At 41.9% G+C, this 19,530-nt stretch overlaps 1 protein-coding gene across 8 annotated transcripts in view; it reads right to left on the bottom strand.

The window, feature by feature from the left end:
• Window positions 1-15,684: 15,684 nt before the first annotated feature.
• epn1a (epsin 1a) overlaps window positions 15,685-19,530 on the bottom strand; it is a 54,137-nt gene continuing 50,291 nt past the window's right edge. For all 8 annotated transcript variants that reach the window (XM_039741625.1, XM_039741628.1, XM_039741629.1 and 5 more), the window contains one exon: window positions 15,685-17,262. In XM_039741625.1, coding sequence (XP_039597559.1) covers window positions 16,781-17,262 — 482 coding nt within the window. In that variant the 3' untranslated portion in view covers window positions 15,685-16,780. The remainder of the gene's footprint in view (window positions 17,263-19,530) is intronic.

Genomic DNA, 19,530 nt, shown 5'->3' with positions numbered 1-19,530 from the left:
TTGATGTATCTAGTGTGGTATATGGCCGGCTTGTCATCCCGGCCAATATCCCCAGGCCGCCAGATGGAGCCCTCCCTGCAGTATGGAGGTGCCCCGAAGAACAGCAGGGAATCATGGACAATGGAGATTTTATCCACAGCCCTGCTGGATACCACAGGGGCCGCAAGAGGGAGCTGCAGGGGGGAGCAAAGAGTTATGTGTGCCCTATAACCCGGAAGTGCATCATAGGAAGAGCAGACGTACTTCCAGGGAGAATAAAAGGACTGTGGGAGCTCCCAGACGGCGAAATGAGCTGGGTGGAAGGGTGGCAACGCGTCTGGAAGTGGAGGAATTGTTTATTAGTGATTATTGTGTATTATATGAGTATAGTGGAGGAGAGGGTTTTTGGTGCACTGTTGCATATTAATAAAGTCAACTTGTTGACTTTTATCTGGTGTCTGGAGTCTTGGACAGGGGTTCAAGGGAGTGATACTGCCCCCTATCTGTCACACTAGTTTTTTTGTTTTTTTTTTGTCTTTAGAAGAAGTTTTATTTTTGCCGTATTTGGGGAACTGAAAATCCACGTGAGTCTGTTGAACATAAAAGAGATTCTTCCAAAGTTAATGTGTGGTGTGCTTTGGGAAAAAATCGAGTCATAGGGCCATTATTTTTTGAAGGGTGTGTTGTTATTGGTGATAGCTATTTAGAAATGCTGCAAAATTACTTTATTCCTGAACTTGAACAATTAGGACTGATAGAGAATACAGTGCTTCAGCAAGATGGTGCTCCTTGTCACTTTGCTTTGCATGTTAGACAGTTTCTACATGAGGAATTCCCTAACAGATGGATTGGAAGAGGTGGCCCATTTTCTTGGCCTCCGCGTTCACCAGATTTGACTCCAATGGATTTCTTTTTATGGGGACATGTGAAAACTAATGTTTATTCAACCAAACCTCGATCTTTACAAGACTTGCAAGCTAGGATAACTGATGTGATTGCTGGTATTACTGAAAATCAGCTTGAAAAAGTTTTCCAAGAACTACAGAATCATCTTACCCTTTGTTATTAGTAATGATGGTGCACATGTTGAAAATTAACAAGAACAATAAAAAATGTAAGTGTTTCTTCTTCCTAATCCTTTTTACAGATTCTTTCTATCACATATACAACTATTTTAAATTACACACAGACTTTATGGACACCCTGTATGTGTATATATATATATATCCATCCATCCATTTTCTAACCCGCTGAATCATATATATATATACACAGATATAGATATATAGCACCACCTTTTTATCTATCTGTTAGATACACATCCGCATAAATATGAACACACACATAACATACATAGCGCCTATAAAAAATTTACATTTTACAGCACTGAATATCACTGGATTTGACTTTTTTTGACACTGATCAACAGAAAAAGACTCCTTAATATCAAAGTAAAAACAGACTTTTGCAAAGAATTAATCACACATATAAAACATTAAATAATTGATCACACAAGTGACTCTGACATCCCTAACTCCTCACCGGTGCAGCCAACTGGCTTTAGAATTCCCAGAATGAGTCCAATGGAGGTCACCTGTCTGGGGTTTCAGTATAAAGGCACATCCATGTGGAAAAGCCAACATATGGTGGGTCAGCATGGTGGACTAAACTACATAATGAAGACCAGAAAACACAACAGGCAACTCCATGAAAAGCACAAGTCAGGGGATGGAGACAAGAACATATCCGAGTGGTTGAATATCCAGTGACATCAGTCATTAAGAAATGGAAAGAGGATAAGCAGAGCTGAAAATCTGCTAAGGCAGGCCACTCACAAAAAAACAAATGATTATGCAAGATGACAACAAGAGAGAGAAGGCCACCATAAGAACTCTTGAAGGTGTCAAAAGCTACAATGGCTGAGAATGGACAGACAGTGAAGACAACAACTGTGCCCGAGGGCTTCACCAGTCACAGATTTGTGGGGTGAGTATCAAAGAGAAAAATAAAGACACAGGACATCTCAGGAGAAGGCCAAGTAGGGAAGACTCTCAAGTCAGCTAGAAAAAGGTTCTATGGTCTGCTGAGTCCAAAATGGAGCTTTGTAGCCGTCAGACTAAATGCCACATTCGGACACCACACTATCAGAAACACCACCTCCACTGTGAAGCATGGCAGTAGCCACATCAGGCCATAAGGATGCTTCTGTACAGCAGGCAGTGGCAGGCTTGTGAGGATAAAATGAATAGAGAACATCTGGGGGAAATCCCTCAAGAAAACCTGATATAGTCTGCAAGAAATGTGCACCTTGGGAGAAGGTGTGTTTTCCAGCACGACCACAAGCCCAAAGCAGGGAACCTCCGCTGTATAGGAATGACTTTAAAACAGCAATGTGGATGCCATGGAGTGACTCAAGTCAGAGTCCAGAATGGAGAATTCCTGGCTGGACTTGACAAAGGCGGTTTGGCTCCTGAACCACATGACACCTGCCAGAGCTTGACGAGTTTTGCAGAGAATAAAAGTGAAGATCAACTATTTTGTGTTTTATATCTGGGATTAATTGAGACCACTTTGCAGAGATCTGTTTTCACTTTGACATTCAAGAGTGAAGCCAAATGAAATCCCCTGTGGTTCAATGGTGTATAAAACAAGAAAAAGAGAGAACATCTGAACTGGATGAATACATTTTCATGTTATATGCTTACATCCCCAGTTACAAAGTCAGACGAATACGACCGTCTTTGGAAGGGCACCAAATCCTGTCCAGAATTTTAATACCCAACAGTTTCTCCTACTCCAAATATTCATCCAATTTCCAAATCATACCAAACTGTGCTGCTTCCACAGTACCATCCACCATTAAATTTACCAATAGGACCCCCCCCCACCCCAGCATACATCTCACACTCTGAAAAAGTGCTGATCATGGACCACACTGATGCCACAAACACACACCTACTCTTCCCACAACCACCACCACCCAAATATCCTGAACAAATGAACTTACCAATAATGCAAAGATCTGTATGGGGGTCTCCACAGGCTCTGCTTAAAGACTGAAAACATGAACGACTGAACATACGAAAGTTAACATAAAATCTGCCTCAGATTTTTTTTCCTTCATCAATTCCAAGATTAGGCACACCATAATGAAAAAAATTATAAAATTAAGGCACAATTATTATAAAATAAATTAAGATGAAAAGTGGGATTACCGATCATGTTGCCAACAAATAAGTGACGTGGCCTCTTGTTGCCTCACTCACTTTCAGCAGGAATGGCAGCAGCTCAATGCTGCTGTTGATTTTTCTAGAGTTCCGAGGTGGCTACGTCCGACGGGGGGGTTCACTGGTTGATCCATATGAGACCCAGTGAAGACAAACTCTCTTCAAGGTCCTTTCACATGCATAGGGCCGGCAGAGGTTTGTTTTTCACATTGTAAGTTGGTGGATTAACATCTTTTACAGTTTTAATACGTACCCCAGGTTCCTTCCCACTTCTTTGTCACTTATACCTCCCCACTCTACTAAGGTGGTACAGTCAAGACGCCATGTCTGACAACAGCAGGCCACCTAAAGTCTCACCCCGAGTTGGCACACTGAAGTTATAGGTGGCCAACAAGAATATGCTGCTGTCAACCTGGAGGCAAAATGGTGCTCTCTTAGCAGTGCTATACTTTCTGTATGCGGAGACCACCATGCTTCATACACACCTCACATACCTTTTAAATATCGTAATACGTCACCTTCAATGTTTTTAATATCAAACACTTTATCTCATCTGAGTAAAGTGTTTGGTATCATGGAGGGGCGGGTGCTCCTAACTCACAGATACAGTGCCCTCCATAATATTTGACGAAAAGACTCCTTTATTTCTTGATTTCCCCCTCTGCTCCACAGTTTAAAATTACAAATCAAACAATTCAGACATTGTGACTAAAGTGTACATTGCAGACTTTCATTTCAGCAGATTTGCACACATTTCGGTCACACACCACCTTTTCTGCATGGCACCCCGCCATTTCAGGGCACCACATAATGTTTGGACACAGCAGTGGCAGATCTGTTAAGGCTGTTGTCATATTTAGGACCTTGTCGCATATCCCAGCATGCAATGACTGCTTGACGTCTGCCATTCATCATCCATACGTCCTGCTCTGGTGATGCTCTGCCAAGCCTCTAATGCAACCATCTACAGATTGTTTCGGGGGTTTGTCTCCTTAAGTTTTCTCCTCAACATATGGAAGGTCTGCTCAACTGGATTTCAATTGGGTGACTGATTTGGCCATTCAAGAATTTTCCATTTTTTAGCTTTGACAAACTCCTGTTTTGCCTCAGCAGTACGTTTGGCTCATTGTCTTGTAGGATGAAACACTGTCTACCGAGTTTGGAGGCCTGTACTGGTACTTGAGCCCCATCAGATGTTTCTCCACACCTCAGAATTCACTGTGCCATTAGCAGTTCCATCATCAATGAAGAGAAGTGTGCCAGGACCTGTGGCAGTCAAACATGCCCAAGCCATAACGCCCACAGCACCACCATGTAACAGATGGGGTGGTCTGCTTTGGATCTTGGGCAATTCCTTTTGGTCTCCACACATTGCTGTTCCCATCATTCTGATGAGGTTCATCTTTGTCTCATCTGCTCACAAGACATTTTCCCAGAATTCTGCAGGTTCTTTTAATTCCTTTGTCACAAACTGTAATCTGACCGTCCAGTTTTTGTGGTGTTCATCTTGCATTATGGCCTCTGTGTTTCTGTTCACGAGGTCGTCTGCCGACAGTCATCTCTAACACAGACAGGCCTCCTGAAGAAAGTGTTTGATCTGTCAGAAGGGCGTTTGGAGTGTTTTTTCTTCTCCACACTGAAAAATGAGTCCACCCCATTGAAGGTCTTGGGAATAATCTATATCTATATATAAAAGTCAATGTGTGTGTGTGTATGTACGCATGTTCCAGCATCACGTCCGAACGGCTGGAGCGATTTTCATGAAACTTGGTACACGTTTCTCATTGGTCGACTGGGTGAAATCAAACCTAACACACCCCCTTCTCGGCACAGAGAGGGGTGATCTTGCTGTCTTGTATGCACGTTATCATCCACCAGAGGGCGAACTGGAGGTGACTGTCAGCATTCTTTATGTTTGAGCACCACCACCGCGCCCCTGTTGCTTTTGAAATTAAAGTGAGTCTGGCCTGGAAGTGAGACGAAGAGTCATGGTAAGGGCTCTAGCTCCGAGGATATCCAAGCGAGGCCAACACACCAGCAAAAGGAAACCTCCTAAGAAAGACAGTCGCTTAGCTGCTATTGCACAAATGATGTGAACAATTCAGCAACACAAATCCTCATAGCAGAGAGATGCCCAGAGTAGTTCTGACGATTTCAATACTTTCTAGGATCCTGTGCTGGCTTACAGAGTTTGTGTGTGTATATGTATATATATATATATATATATATATATATATATATATATATATATATATTATATACACACACAGTACACCCCCAAAATCCGTGGGGTTCCTAGAGCACCCGCGAATTGTGAAAAATCGTGCCTTTTGAATGCCTATTTTCATAGTTTAAACCCTAAATACAGTATGCCCCCAAACCACTTTAATTTCTTTGCAAACTCAGCTTAATACATTAATACCTTATCTAAAAACAGAATGTAAAGGTAAACCCGTATACTGTACAATACTGTACTGCTATGTCTCCTGTGGTGCTAGAATGTCAAATACCGATGTTACCGCTATACGTACTGTAATTCATGCGTTTTCTTTGGTATGCACTGTCATTTTCTTTGTTATACGTAGTGTAAATACAGTAATCCCTCCTCGATCTTGGGGTTGCGTTCCAGAACCCCCCGCGATAGGTGAAAATCCGCGAAGTAGAAACCATATGTTTGTATGGTTATTTTTATATATTTTAAGCCCTTATACTGTTAACATTATTAGCGCTCTCTAGACATGAAATAACACCCTTTAGTCAAAAGTTTAAACTGTGCTCCATGACAAGACAGAGATGGCAGTTCTTTCTCACAATTAAAAGAATGCAAACAGATCTTATCTTCAAAGGAGCGCCGTCAGGAGCAGAGAATGTCAGAGAGATAGAGAGAGCGTGACAGAAAAACAATCAAAAAATCAATACGTGCTTTTAAGTATGCTATTAAGTATAACGCAGCATTTTGTAGAGGAGCGTCCGTATCCTCTAGGCAAACAGCCCCTCTGCTCACAACCCCTCCTTCAGGCAGAGAGAGTGAGAGAGATAGAGAGAAGCAAACAATCAAGCACCGCGCGGGAAGCATATCTTATATCATTGAGGAGTTTTAGTTAATATGTAATACATGCTCTGATTGGGTAGCTTCTAAGCCATTCGTCAATAGCGTCCTTTGTATGAAATCAACTGGGCAAACAAACTGAGGAAGCATGTAACATAAATTAAAAGACCCATTGTCCACAGAAAGCTGCGAACCAGTGAAAAATCCGTGATATATATTTAGATGTGCTTACATTTAAAATCTGAGATAGAGTGAAGCCGCGAAAGTCGAAGCGCGATATAGCGAGGGATTACTGTACATAATAATTTAATTTGATTAAAATACAGTAAAATATATGGGTACTCACCAATGATGAATGATATTGATGATGATGATGATGAAGTAGCTGTGCAGTATGATGCAGAGGATTTAAAACTCTTCTTCAGGTGCTTCAGGAGGAGTCGTATCTTTGTACGGGTCTTCTTCTGGTGGGGTTTTGTGCTGGCTTTTTTTTTTTAGGTTTCAGGAACATTGTGATGGGAAGTTGCTACATTGTCTATTGTAGCGAACTGCTGGTACGATTTTCGTGCTTTCTCATGGATGATGTTACCGTCCAAGGGGATGTTCTTCTTCCTACAGTCCGTGATCCACAATGCCAAGGCAGATTCCATTCTGACAATATTTTTATTCCTTACGGTTGTTACCTTTTTGGCACTATCACAGAAACTTACAGATACGGTACTCCAGATCGCTGCTTTGTTCTTCTTTATGTACTGTACGGTGCTTTCATTAATGCCATAGTGGCATGCTACTGCAGCATATCTTTTTAGTTCCCATAGCAAATCTCGTAGTTCAACCTTCTCCTGGAGTGTTTTTAAATTTCTACTGGCGCTTAGGCTCAGTTCCAGAAGCCTTAGAAGGAGCAGAGCAATTCGACAACATTGTGTACGTTTAAAAATAACAAAATGGAAAACACGAGGACACTCCACTGGAGACGTGTCACAAAGCAGCAGTCAATCATCAGCAAGGAGAAATGAGTAACGTTCTCGGACTGGCTACTTTCACCATCTCAAACTGCGTTTCCCTCAGCGGTGGTAAACCCACTCACCAGAAGATGCGTTACATGGTAGCAGTCAATCAGCAGCAAGGAGGAATGAATAACGCTCTTGGATTGGCTACTTTCACCATCCCAAACCGCGTTTCCCTCATCAGTTGCTTCCTGTTCTCTCTGCAGCACAGTATTGCCACGAAAAAAGCCATAAAAAATTGCGAAGGATATTTGCGCTTTCCGCTAACAATTAATAGTTAGGTTCTAAGAAAAAAATCCACAAATGACTGAGTCTGCAAACCCTGCACCGCGACTTTGCGGGGGTCTACTGTATGTATATATCTATGTAAAAGTCAATCTCTGTATCACTTCTGAACGGCTGGAGCGATTTTCATGAAACTTGGTACACATGTTTCTCATTAATTTGTAGTATTAGTATCGATTTAAAAATACTGTAGGGTGAAATCAACCCTAACCCACCACCTTCTTACAGTCTTGTGTGCATGTTATCATCCAGTTGACACTCAGAACGACCACCAGATGGCGCACTGGAGGTGACTGCCAGGATTCTTTATGTTTGAGCGCCACCACTGCACCCTGTTGCTTTTGAAATTAGAGTTGGCCGGTTCTGAACGTCAACGGGATGATAACATATATACCAGACCCCAAGACAAGCACTTTAGTGAGTCTTCATTGTTTATTTATTTTTAAAGTTGTGTTTTTTTTTATAATAGGTTTCTCAAACAATTAAAAAAAGAAAAAAAAGACACTTTATTCTCCTCCCAGGCAATGCTGGGTATTTCAGCTAGTGCTTGATAAAATACTAATTAACAGGAATTCAATAGCAGACGAGTCTGACCAATCATCACACGGGTGACCACCAGATAACTGACAATTAATGGTGGGGTTTACCGAGTAAAATGTCCCCCCCATTCAATGCTGACAATGACACGACAGGGAAGACAAATGTCACAAGACGTGAGAAACAAAGTCATTTCTTTACACAGAAAAGGTAATTTCTCTAAATCTACAAACCTGCACTGGAAGCACAGAAGTCATGTGTTCTTGTAACTATTGCCACTTTTATCAGTAAATGTTTAGGCCTTTATTTTTTGGTGACACCTACTGCCCCATAAGGTTGCATTATAAAACACATAGACTGGCTAGGTATGTTTTTATTTTTTAAATTTATATAAAATGCATAAAAGTAGTCTTATTTTTAGAGCACAATTTTGGGAGACAAATGCAAATGTTTGTGAAGAAATAAGTGAATTTACCTTTTAAGAGGGGCAGCACAGTGGCGCAGTGGTAGCGCTGCTGCCTTGCAGGAAGGAGACCTGGGTTCGCTTTCCGGGTCCTCCCTGTGTCTGCGTGGGTTTCCTCCCACAGCCCAAAGACATGCAGGTTAGGTGCATTGGCGATCCTAAATTGTCCATAGTGTGTGCTTGGTGTGTGTGTGTGTGTCCTGCGGTGGGCTGGCGCCCTGCCCGGAATTTGTTCCTGCTTTGCGCCCTGTGTTGGCTGGGATTGGCTCCAGCAGACCTCCGTGATCCTGTAGTTAGGATATAGCAGGTTGGACAATGACTGACTGACAGACCTTTTAAGAGAAGGATTTAGGGGTTGCAGTGGACTCAACACTATCAACTTCCAGAGAGTGTGCAGACACCATTAAGAAGGCTAACAGAGACTGAAGGAGCTGAACCAAACAGTGATTACGAGGGGATAGCACTGAAGTGATGAAAAGTATAAAAAAGAATCAGAGCAGTGGATCCCAGGCCTTTAAATTAAAAACAAGTTCATCAAGAACACGGGGGGCATGGGTAGAAATTGCGTGCATTCACCCCACCAAACCCTTAAAAAAGATCTTTTGGCTTCTTCTGCTGTGACAAAGACCTGCACGTCAAATTGATTAGGGACACTAAATTGCCCCCAATGTACTAAATGTGCCTGGCAATAGGCTCACCTTCTACCCAGTTTCTGTTTCTTGCCTTGTGGCTGATGTTATCAACATAGTCTACAGTTCCTCGGAAATATCAAGTTTGGAAAAATTAATAAAAAGTTTAGTGTCAAGGAAAATTCAAAATGTGTGAAGCCATGTGACCATTAAATCACTTCAAACGCTTCAAAAACAGAAAGCTACAAGAAAATGAGTAATGTGAATAATCTATAATGCCAAATATCACAAATTACTACTATTGCTTCTAGTAATCCCAATTCAAAAAAGGCTTAAAATTCAGGATTAACTGTTGATGTTTCAGTGTGGCGTAGTGGTTAAGTCTTTGGCCTTCAGTTGCTGAGGTTGTGGGACCAAGTCCTGCTACTGACACAGGGACCCTGAGCATGTTACTTCACCCATCTGTGCTCCAATTGGAAAAACAAAGGGGAAACGTAACCAATGGTATCATAAATGTTGTCAAGTCACCTTGGATAAATTCATCAGCCAAATAAGTCAATGTAAATATCCCACACACATACATTTCCTATACATTAGGCAAGCCTGCTTATTAACACAAAAAGCCTCTACCTCAAGCCAGCCAATCCTGTGACTACAGTCGTGACCAAAGTCTGAGAGTGACACAAATATTCATATTTCATAAAGTTTGCTGCGTCAGTTTTTATGATGGCAATTTGCATCGGCTCCAGAATGTTACAAAGAGTGAGCAGATGAATTGCAGTTAATTACAAAGTCCCTCTTTGCCATGAAAATGAAGTTAATTCCAAAAAAACATTTCCACTGCATTTCAGCCCTGCCATCAAAGGAGCTACTGATGTCATTTCAGTTAACACAGGTGAGAGTGTCGACGAGGACAAAGCTGCAGATCACTCTGTCACGCTGATTGAGTTACAATAGAGAGGTGAAGGCGGCAGAGTCCAGCAAGTGCCAGGACCGTCTCCTACAGTTGATTCAGCTGTGGGCACTGCCAGGGCAGAACTTGCTCAGGAATGGCAGCAGGCAGGTGTGAGGTTTTCCAAAGGCTTTTGGATGTTGGCCTGGTGGGTGTCAAGAAAGGCAACAAAGAAGCCAAGAAAAATATCGGGGACAGACTGATATTCTGGGATTGGACTGCTGGGGTCAAGTCATTGTCTCTGATGAATCTCCTTTCTGACTGTTTGAGAAGAAAAGATAAGCGGTGCTACCATCAGTCCTGTGTCATGGCAACAGTAAAGCATCCTGAGATCATTCATGTCACGTGGGGTTGCTTCTCAACCAAGGCAGTGGGCTCACTCACAATTGTGCCTAAGAACACAGCCATGAATAAAGAATGGGACCAAAACATCCTCTGAGAGCAACTTCTCCCAACCATCCCAGAACACTTTGGTGAACAACAATGAATAATCCAGTATGAGGGAGCACTGGGCCATAAGGAAAAGGTGACAACTAAGTGGCTCAAGGAACGAAGTGTCGAAATTGTGGGTCCATGTCCAGGGAACTCCACAGCCCTTAATCCCATTGAGATCTTGTGGTCAATCCTCAAGAGGCAGGTGGACAAACAAAAAAACACAAATTCTGACAAAAGCCAAACATTGATTTAACAAGAATGAGCTGACATCAGTCAGGATTTGGCCCAGAAGTTGATGGACAGCATGCCAGAGGGGAACTGCAGAGGTCTTGGAAAAAAAAAAGAAGGGCCAACATTGCAAATATTCACTCTGTGCATAAACTTCATGGAATTGTCAATAAAAGCCTTTGAAACTTATGAAATGCTTGTAATTCTACTTCAGTATACCATAGGAGAAAGTAGGGTGAAATGACCCCTTTTGTTGGATTACAAATGCAAGCTTTCGAGGCAGCCAAGACCCTTCATCAGGCAAGGTCAAAATTCTTTATATGTTAATCAAGCAAAATCTAGAATGGGAAGGATGTGTGGTGATTATTATTCATTTTAATTGGGCTGACCCTTTTATCCAAGGCAACTTACACCATTTGAGGTACAATTAGCCACAATTCTTTTGTATCTCCAGTTGGAGCACCGGCAGGTCCAGTGACTGGTTCATAGTTACACAGTGGTGGGATTTGAACCCTCAACCTCAGGGTGTGAAGTCCTTGGTCCAAAGCCATATCCACTACAATACACCTTCCTAATCCTAAGTGATCAAAGCGACTTTGACTGTGCTTGTGATTCTTTATGGCAGACTTAGTAGTTCCAGTAGCTCATAAACTGCTCCCTATGTGGTATTTCCATGCACACAGAGAATGGGGCAGTGAGGGGCAACTGTGTGGACCAAAAGGCAGTGGTAATGCTAGAGGTCTGAGGAGACTCACCAGACCCATTCAATCTAACAGGAAGGCCACAACCCCACAAATACCCACTTATCACATAAGTGGTGTACAGAAGGGCATCTGAGTCAGTGCAACACATTAGAAACTGAAGCATATGGGCTACAGGACAGCTCAGCACACCAGTTTCCATCGCTATCAGTCAAGATCAGGAAAAGAAAGCCACAGTGAGCACGTGGTCACCAAAACCTGATGATTAAAGATTGGGAAAAATGTCACATGGTCTGACAAATAGTGTGGTGGATTTATGAATGAAACACATTAGCTCTCTTAACGCTAGACAAGCATCGCCTGCAAATCGTACAAAATTACAGTGAAAATCGCAAATCACCCACTTGTCCAGTCGTATGCTGACGACATCCCAAAATCGTGTACTTTTACCAAGATATCAAAAAACCCACCTTTTCAGCGCATGAAAATAAAGTGCAAAAGATGTGGATGAGCATTTTAATTGCAGACCGACTCCCGTTCTTAACTTTATATTCATATCCACAAACTGGAGAACCTCTGGCTTATTTGGCGGCAGTCAGTGAAACAGCATGGGTGAATTGACCTTTCAGCTTGTTGAAGCATCTCAGATGTGCACAAGTCCACGGCACATTGTCTTCCTGATAAATGTTTTCACTTGCATTTCTTTAACAAATAATTTTTAGTTGTATGTGTGTGTCTCTTGCATGAGTTTTGGGCTATACAAGAAATACATTGATGCTGTCGTATCTCGCCACATGCACTGGACACCTGCATGTTCACATCCGAGTGCATTCAAGTTTTGCTCACGCGTGTATTTTGGGAAGTGGTTAATTTAATATTTTAGTGCAAACATGCATTTGGGACTTCAAATGTAACAATCGGGAGTGATATCCCCTCGACTTTCTTGTATACTTAGATATGGGGATGGATATTTGAGAAGTAAACCGCAAGCCAATGATTATATTTTTATATTATGTACCATCAACAACAAATCAAATTACTTTTATAATAATTGTTCAATATGTTGTTAAAGTTGAATAAATCAGACTCTGCAGCTGCATGAATAAAAAAGTAACACTTTCGGTTCACGGAAATAGCCTAAAAGTTGATAGAAATCTACATGTCGTACCTAAAACTTGCATGCAAAATTTGGCGGACCTAAGTAAAAGCGTACTCAAGTTATCGTGTTGACACACACACACAAAATTCCAAAAATGGTATTTTCAGACGTGGGGAGGTCTAAAACATTGAGATGCAACAAAATCTTGACATTGGTTTACAATATTTTCCCTATACTTGGTAAACAAAGTAAAAATGATTGATGCACGAGATTTTGTTTTTCATGAACATTTTGGTGCGGTTTACTAGCATTCATCACCATAGGTCTTCAATTTTATTAGAAACTTTGTGATCTCTGTTCTGTATGAAAACACAAAGTTATAATTTTTTTCCTCGGACGTTACTACAAACTACATAATAAAAAAACAACATGTCTGGGTGGGAGTGTCCCTCTTAAGACACCCTTAATGTCAAGGCAGACATTAACAAATATGCTGCTGTACCTTACTTGGCCCTTGTTACGGTGGCCATGCCATTCGTCATCTTGCACTTTGCAATATTTTTCAGGCGGCACCGCTCCAGTGGGTTATATTCAAGATACTGAGCACAATGCATTTAACAGAAGCCCTGAGACTTGTCAGATGGGGAATTTCAGTTTTGATAAGCACTAGCATGATCTCCAGCTCCACAGTATTGATTAATAACCAGCAGTGTGGCCAGCCGTTTCTGATAGACATGAGACTGCAGATGCTATGCAGTCTACATTACTGACTTATTCAGACAGTTAGTTTACCGTCCACGATGACTGTAAGTCCGTGCACTCTTACCAATGGACTACCGTTTCCATTGTTAAATACCATACTAGGCTGTTGGATTTAAAATACAGTGGTACCTCGGTATACGTCTGCTTTGGAATAAGTCCAACTTGGTATACGTCCTGTTTAGAGGCAAAATATTTTGCTTGGTATACGACCTTTGTTTGAATACGACGTGTGCTAGAACAACACGTGGTATACCGGCGGCGCTTCAAAAAAAAAAAAAAAAAAAGGGCCAAGTTTTAACCTGTACAGTAATCCCTCGCTATATCACACTTCGACTTTCGCAGCTTCACTCTATCGTGGATTTTATATGAAAGCATAACTAAATATATAACGCATATTTTTCGCTGCTTCGCGGGTTCTGCAGACAATGTGTCTTTTTACTTCCTGTACATGCTTCTTCAGTTGGTTTGCCCAGTTGATTTCATACAAGGGACGCTATTGGCGGATGACTGAGAAGCTAACCAATCAGAGCACGCAGTTAAGTTCTCCTAACTGAGAAGCTAACCAATCAGAGCACACAGTTAAGTTCCTGCGTGCTAAATGCAGTGTTAACCAGGAAGTCTCGTCTCGCTCATTCAGCATCAACGTGTTTCGCTGTGTAAAGAGTTGTGCTCTTTTGTGTTTATCTTTGTGCATAGTCAAGCCCTTCATTATGGCTCCCAAACGATCTGCTACTGCTTCAGGGCCGTGCCCAAGCGCAAATGGAAGATGTTAATGATTGCCGAAAAGGTAAATGTTTTGGATTTGTTGAAGGCTACGATTCTTTTATTTAAAAAGTAGGAAAGGAATATAAGATCTACGTCGCAGTGTCCTTTTAACCAGGGTGCAAAATGAGTTGTAAGTGGATGTAATAAGGCAGTAGTCTGGATGGAATCTGCTTTAGGGATTTGGATTGAAGACTGCCAGAAGAAGAACAATGGCAGTGCTACACAATCGCCTGAAGAGGAATCTTTAGAAGAGCTGTAACGCTCTCCTTTGTTGTGCAGTAAAATTAAACTCATTGTTATCGGACAAGTCATTTTCATTTATTTCATCTAATTGCTTTTGTATTTATGTATTTTAGTATTAAGCAGTGTTTAAATTATTTTATACAACCCCATCAATGTATAATATGCCAATAACAATAGGATTTTTTTTCATGGGAACGAATTAATCATTTTCCCATTATTTCTTATGGGAAAAATCCGTTTGGTACAAGTCCTGTTTGGTATAAGTCCAAGGATCTGGAACGGATTAAGGACGTATACCAAGGTACCACTGTATATAAAAAAAAAAAAAAAAATAAGCCAAAGCTTGCAGCACATCCTAGCAAATATAAAGAGGAGCAGACCACCTGCACCCACGGGACTCCTGCAAGAAGAGTTTTCTGATTTTCTGTGCCCTGGGAACAAAAAAAAAAAGGGTTGAGTTTTCTGTTCATCCTATTGGTGTCAGTGAACATTTTAAAAAAGGAGAAACATTTAGAGTGTCTGAGCCACAGCAAGCAGAGGAGACCACCACTGGTTACAGTATTCATTTATTCACCAACAGTTTTAATTTTTTTGTTGTTTTCTTTTTTAATCCCAAGACGTCATCATTTCATTCATTATCTTTATACACATTTTCTTTGTTCATCAGTTTTTGTTTCATACTTCATAATTGCGTATGGATCATTAGTGGGTGGTTGCCCTTTTTGGAGGATGGAGGCAGAGAGGAGAGGAGACGGACATAGAAAATAAATTTAATTTCCCATCTAGGCAAAACCACGGCATTGGTGTCTACTTAAACGGCCGGTAAGGCCTGATGCAAGCCCTCCTCCCCGTTCCCCATCTCCTCCAAAGCAACACTTGTGTATTACATTGTCTGATAAATTAACACTTTAGTTCATTATTCAAAGAGCAAAAATAATAATTAAAATAATCATTTCAACAATGAATCAGGTCCCAAATTACTTCAAGCCATCCATTCCCTCCCACAGAACATGTTATCGGGACTTGTCAGGAGTTCCTGTCGATGAGTATCATGCAGCAACCCTCTCTTCTCAGCCATTCACGTTTATCAGTACTCAGCCAATCGGCACTCACCATCCACTGCCAACTGTCCCCTTCTTTAACCCCATTATGTTTATATTGGCTTGCCACCGGCTACCACAAGAGGGCATAGTTTTGGCTTCTACTGACCTCTTGCAGTATTTCAAAGTTCTTTTTGTTACGATTTATAAACCCACCTTGGTGTGAGGCATGAAACTGATGAAGGAATCATGCCCGGGATGGGGGCGGGGGTTTACGGGGGTGGTAAAGGTAAACTACACTCTGCAACAGGCTAAAAAGCCTTGAGAAAATCAGCTGGCAAAATCCATGACCGACGCTGTGCAGAAACGCACCATTAAGGCTGATAGGGTGGCCTATATGCTCTACGAAAACAAGCCAGTACTTTGTGTGTGAAACATGGAACGTGGAATGTGAAAATGCACAGAGGGAACAAAACGGACAAAGCACTACAAGGCAAGAAATGAAGTCCACTCCCTGGACAAACATTGGAATTGGAGCATCACTACAAAACGGGTAAGCAGAACGCCGTTCAAGGTTTGGGCAGGCAGCCTTAGGAACTTGGAGGTTGTTACCACAACTGGGAGAAGGCCTCCAAATTGATTGTGACCCACCCTGCCCCAACCCCCCCAATACCCAGGTTAGTACAGTCCTAGAGGGGCGATTAAGAAATACAACTGGCAAATTAGACATGTTAGAATTACTTCTGCCCTCTACCCCAATGCCATCTCAGCTACCATCACTTCACCGCCCTTCCCACACCCTCCCCGCCCAACCCCAAACCATCAAAAACTTCCCCAAAAATGTACTTTGGGGTCTAACATTTCTGAGATGGTCAAGGGATACACAATGGCCTACTGCACGTGTGCATGCCGTTTGTGTCCGCGTATGAATCACAGCATCCATCTGAAGTTAACGGGGGACCCAAGAAGAAATGGATTTGATGGGAATTCCTTATTCCACTTCTATTTTTGAAAGTGGCGTAAGGGGGCGGCACACATGCAGCCAGCCATGTGAATTTAACTTTTTATTTTTAATTTTAAATGTAAAGGGTTTTCCCCCACCCAGCTACTTTCCTTTCCTATATTGGATGGCTAAGGCTCCCCCAGCAGAGGACACGCTGGCCAGACACTTATTGTAAAAGTCCTCTCGGGTTTGGCCTTGCACTGAAAGGGCAAAGAAATCAAATACAAAAACCCCAACTCTTTGCAAAATTCATTCCCTGCTCCAAAGCCCTGGGAAGAAAAAATGTCAAATCTGTTGATCGATCGTCGGCCCTACAGACTCACACACAAACAAGGTGCAGCAGGACAGTGTGTATCAAATAAATCTGGCAACAAGTTTACAACAAGAAAGGATTAGTGCTACTGTTCTGATTAGTGGTCCCAGCTGAAGCCAAATTGACATTTCCAGCTGCCACAGTGGCCATCCCGGGGGTGCCAATCATCATATGAGATTGTGAATGAGGGGCCCCCATTAACATGGGCCCTCCAGCACCACTCATAGGTGAAACCGTGCCAAAGGGTATACCCATCGTGCTGGGGGGAACCATTCCCAAACTCATCTGAGGTGGCATCTGCATGCCCATTGGCACAGTAGGCTGGACCATGCCAAGGTGAGGAGGACCTGCAGGCTGGGCTCCCATCATCATTGAAGGAGGAACAGGACTTGTTCGCATGGGGCCGAGGCTTATGGCAGACGGCTGGGGAGAGACTGAAGTTGAGCCAAACGGATTGGATACGGGGGCTGACGGTGGCGGCGTTGGAGATACTCCTCTGGCTGCGATGGTAGTGCCCCCAGCAGAAGAACCACCTCCAGAAGAACCTGCCAAAAAAAAAAATAGACACATGTAGAGTTTGTTGGACTTCTAGGCTGCCTGGCAAACGGTCAGGACCACCGCAGATCTTTGTTCCAGCCACTTTCACAATTAGTAGCCATTTACTTTTTTTGCTAATGGAACACACTTTTTCTAGCTTTTTTTTTTTTTTTTTAAAGATACAGAACCCTTGTTTTTTTCTCCTATAATTGAATACTCCACCCAAAAAGGACTTTTGATTTTTTGTTTTGATATACTTTAATTTCCAAGGGGAAATTGCCTTTTAGCATGAACATTGGAGTCATTGTACAGCTCTCCAGGAGCAAATTTCAAGTTAAGGGTCAACAGAGTAGGATCCCTTCTGGCAGTTAGCAGGATTTGAACCGGCAACCTTCCAGATACCAGCAAAGACCCTTAGCCTCAGAGCCACCACTCCGCCCTGCATTTTATTTGTTACTTACCCCATATAGTTTGTAGTGACAGCCGAGGAAAATTTGTAATCCCATATTTCAGTCCAAAACAGAAATAACAATTCTTATAGAAAAGGTTTCCATGGTGAGCAACGCAAACAGCATCCAAATAAAATACTCACCTCCCTTGTGCTGCACAATCCACATGTCAAGGCATCCATTTTCATGCTCAGCACACCCCAAACACATGTAATCTTGTTAAATAAACCACCTCCGGAAAAACGCTCTCATGAATGAAAATGGAATGGTGCTCAGATGCAAATAAGCCTTTGACTTGAACACCTGCCTGCCATCATTACCATTTCTGTTCATAACCCCGGGATTACTTAGAGGTGGTCTATGAAAGTGTAGAGCTGACTGTACCTTCTTCGTGTTGAAGCATATGCACAAGTGTGACATACTGTAGATTCTTTTCCTGAGGTTTTTACTCTCTGTTCTTTTTAACTGTCAATCTTTAGTTGTACAGCTGGGGCTTATGATTCGATGGAGTTGGGCCAAAAGACCCCCAAGATTGTGAAAATTTGCTAATATGTCCAAAAGAGTCCAGCTGCAGGACAGACAGTCAGGAGACTTCACCGACCTTAGATATATGCCGAGTCCTGTAAAATTATGTCATTGTCAGTGGCATCCGTTTGACTCCACCCACTTTTCACAAACAACTCCCCATGTTTCGCTGGTGTATTGATGCCTGTATTACATGGCTGTCATATCAGTTTCAATTCCTTTTAGTTCCTGCTCTCAAACCTATGGAATCGGTAGGTTAGAGGCCTGTGTGTTCAGCATTTATTAAACTTGTAAACTATTGAGGTCTCTCAGTTCTGCATCCAAAGCAAAACCACAGAATGGATGCGTCTTTTGTAATTGGTATTATTTTACATATACATATATATATATATATATATATATATATATATATATATATATATATATAATATAATATAATTTTTTTTTTTATTACGGCCAAAACCCGAAGTTCGGCCAGTTCCTATTTTGGCCGAGAGGTGTGGCCAAATTCCGAATTACTAGAAAATGACCAGTGTATATGCTACTTTAGCCAGCCATTTCATGAAGTGGCGAGAAATCCCTGGCCAAAATTCGATGCACTGATGTAAGAGTACACAACAAATTGCTGCTCATGCCTTTTTTCTTCTGAATTTGGCCAATCACCCTATACCATTTCGCAAACTGGCTGGCTAAATCCCAAAATCGAGGAAAAGTTCGGACATTGGCTGGTCAATTAACAGCAACATTGGCCATTTCCCGATTTCGCCAGACACTATCCACTTTGGCCGATTTCGGGTTTTGGCTGTAGCATATATACATATTTTTTCCCCCCATAAGTCAAAGTAACTTTTTTTTGTGTGAAAAAATGAATCATTTTCTAGATAAAGCAACACGGTGCATTAAAATGTCTACTAAATCCAGTTAGTAAATTATTTAATTGCACAGTTATACAAGAGGTAAAAATAAACATTGTCGTGTTTTTCACATGAATACAAGGCAATTCCGAGCCTCATAGTGTCTGTCGGAGGCCTAAAGCTGTCCTGACTGCAGCTGGATACTTCTCAATATGTTCAATAACGTAGACTAACACACACACGTTCTTCACAATCACAGTATTACTCAGTACTATGTTTAGGTAACAGTAAAACGAGTAATACAAGTACCATATCCCATGCCATCCAGCATGTCGAGGGAATAATTAGCCTGAATAGTTAGCCTTTCCCTGCCCCTCAGTTATACTGGCCTTAGAGGCAAGTTAAGGATCTTGGGTCCATCCCTGCCAGGACGCCAGCATAGATGCCA

The sequence above is a fragment of the Polypterus senegalus genome, chromosome 18, assembly GCF_016835505.1.
Source record: "Polypterus senegalus isolate Bchr_013 chromosome 18, ASM1683550v1, whole genome shotgun sequence".
NCBI lineage: Eukaryota > Metazoa > Chordata > Cladistia > Polypteriformes > Polypteridae > Polypterus > Polypterus senegalus.
This window is presented reverse-complemented; position numbering and strand designations above follow the sequence as displayed.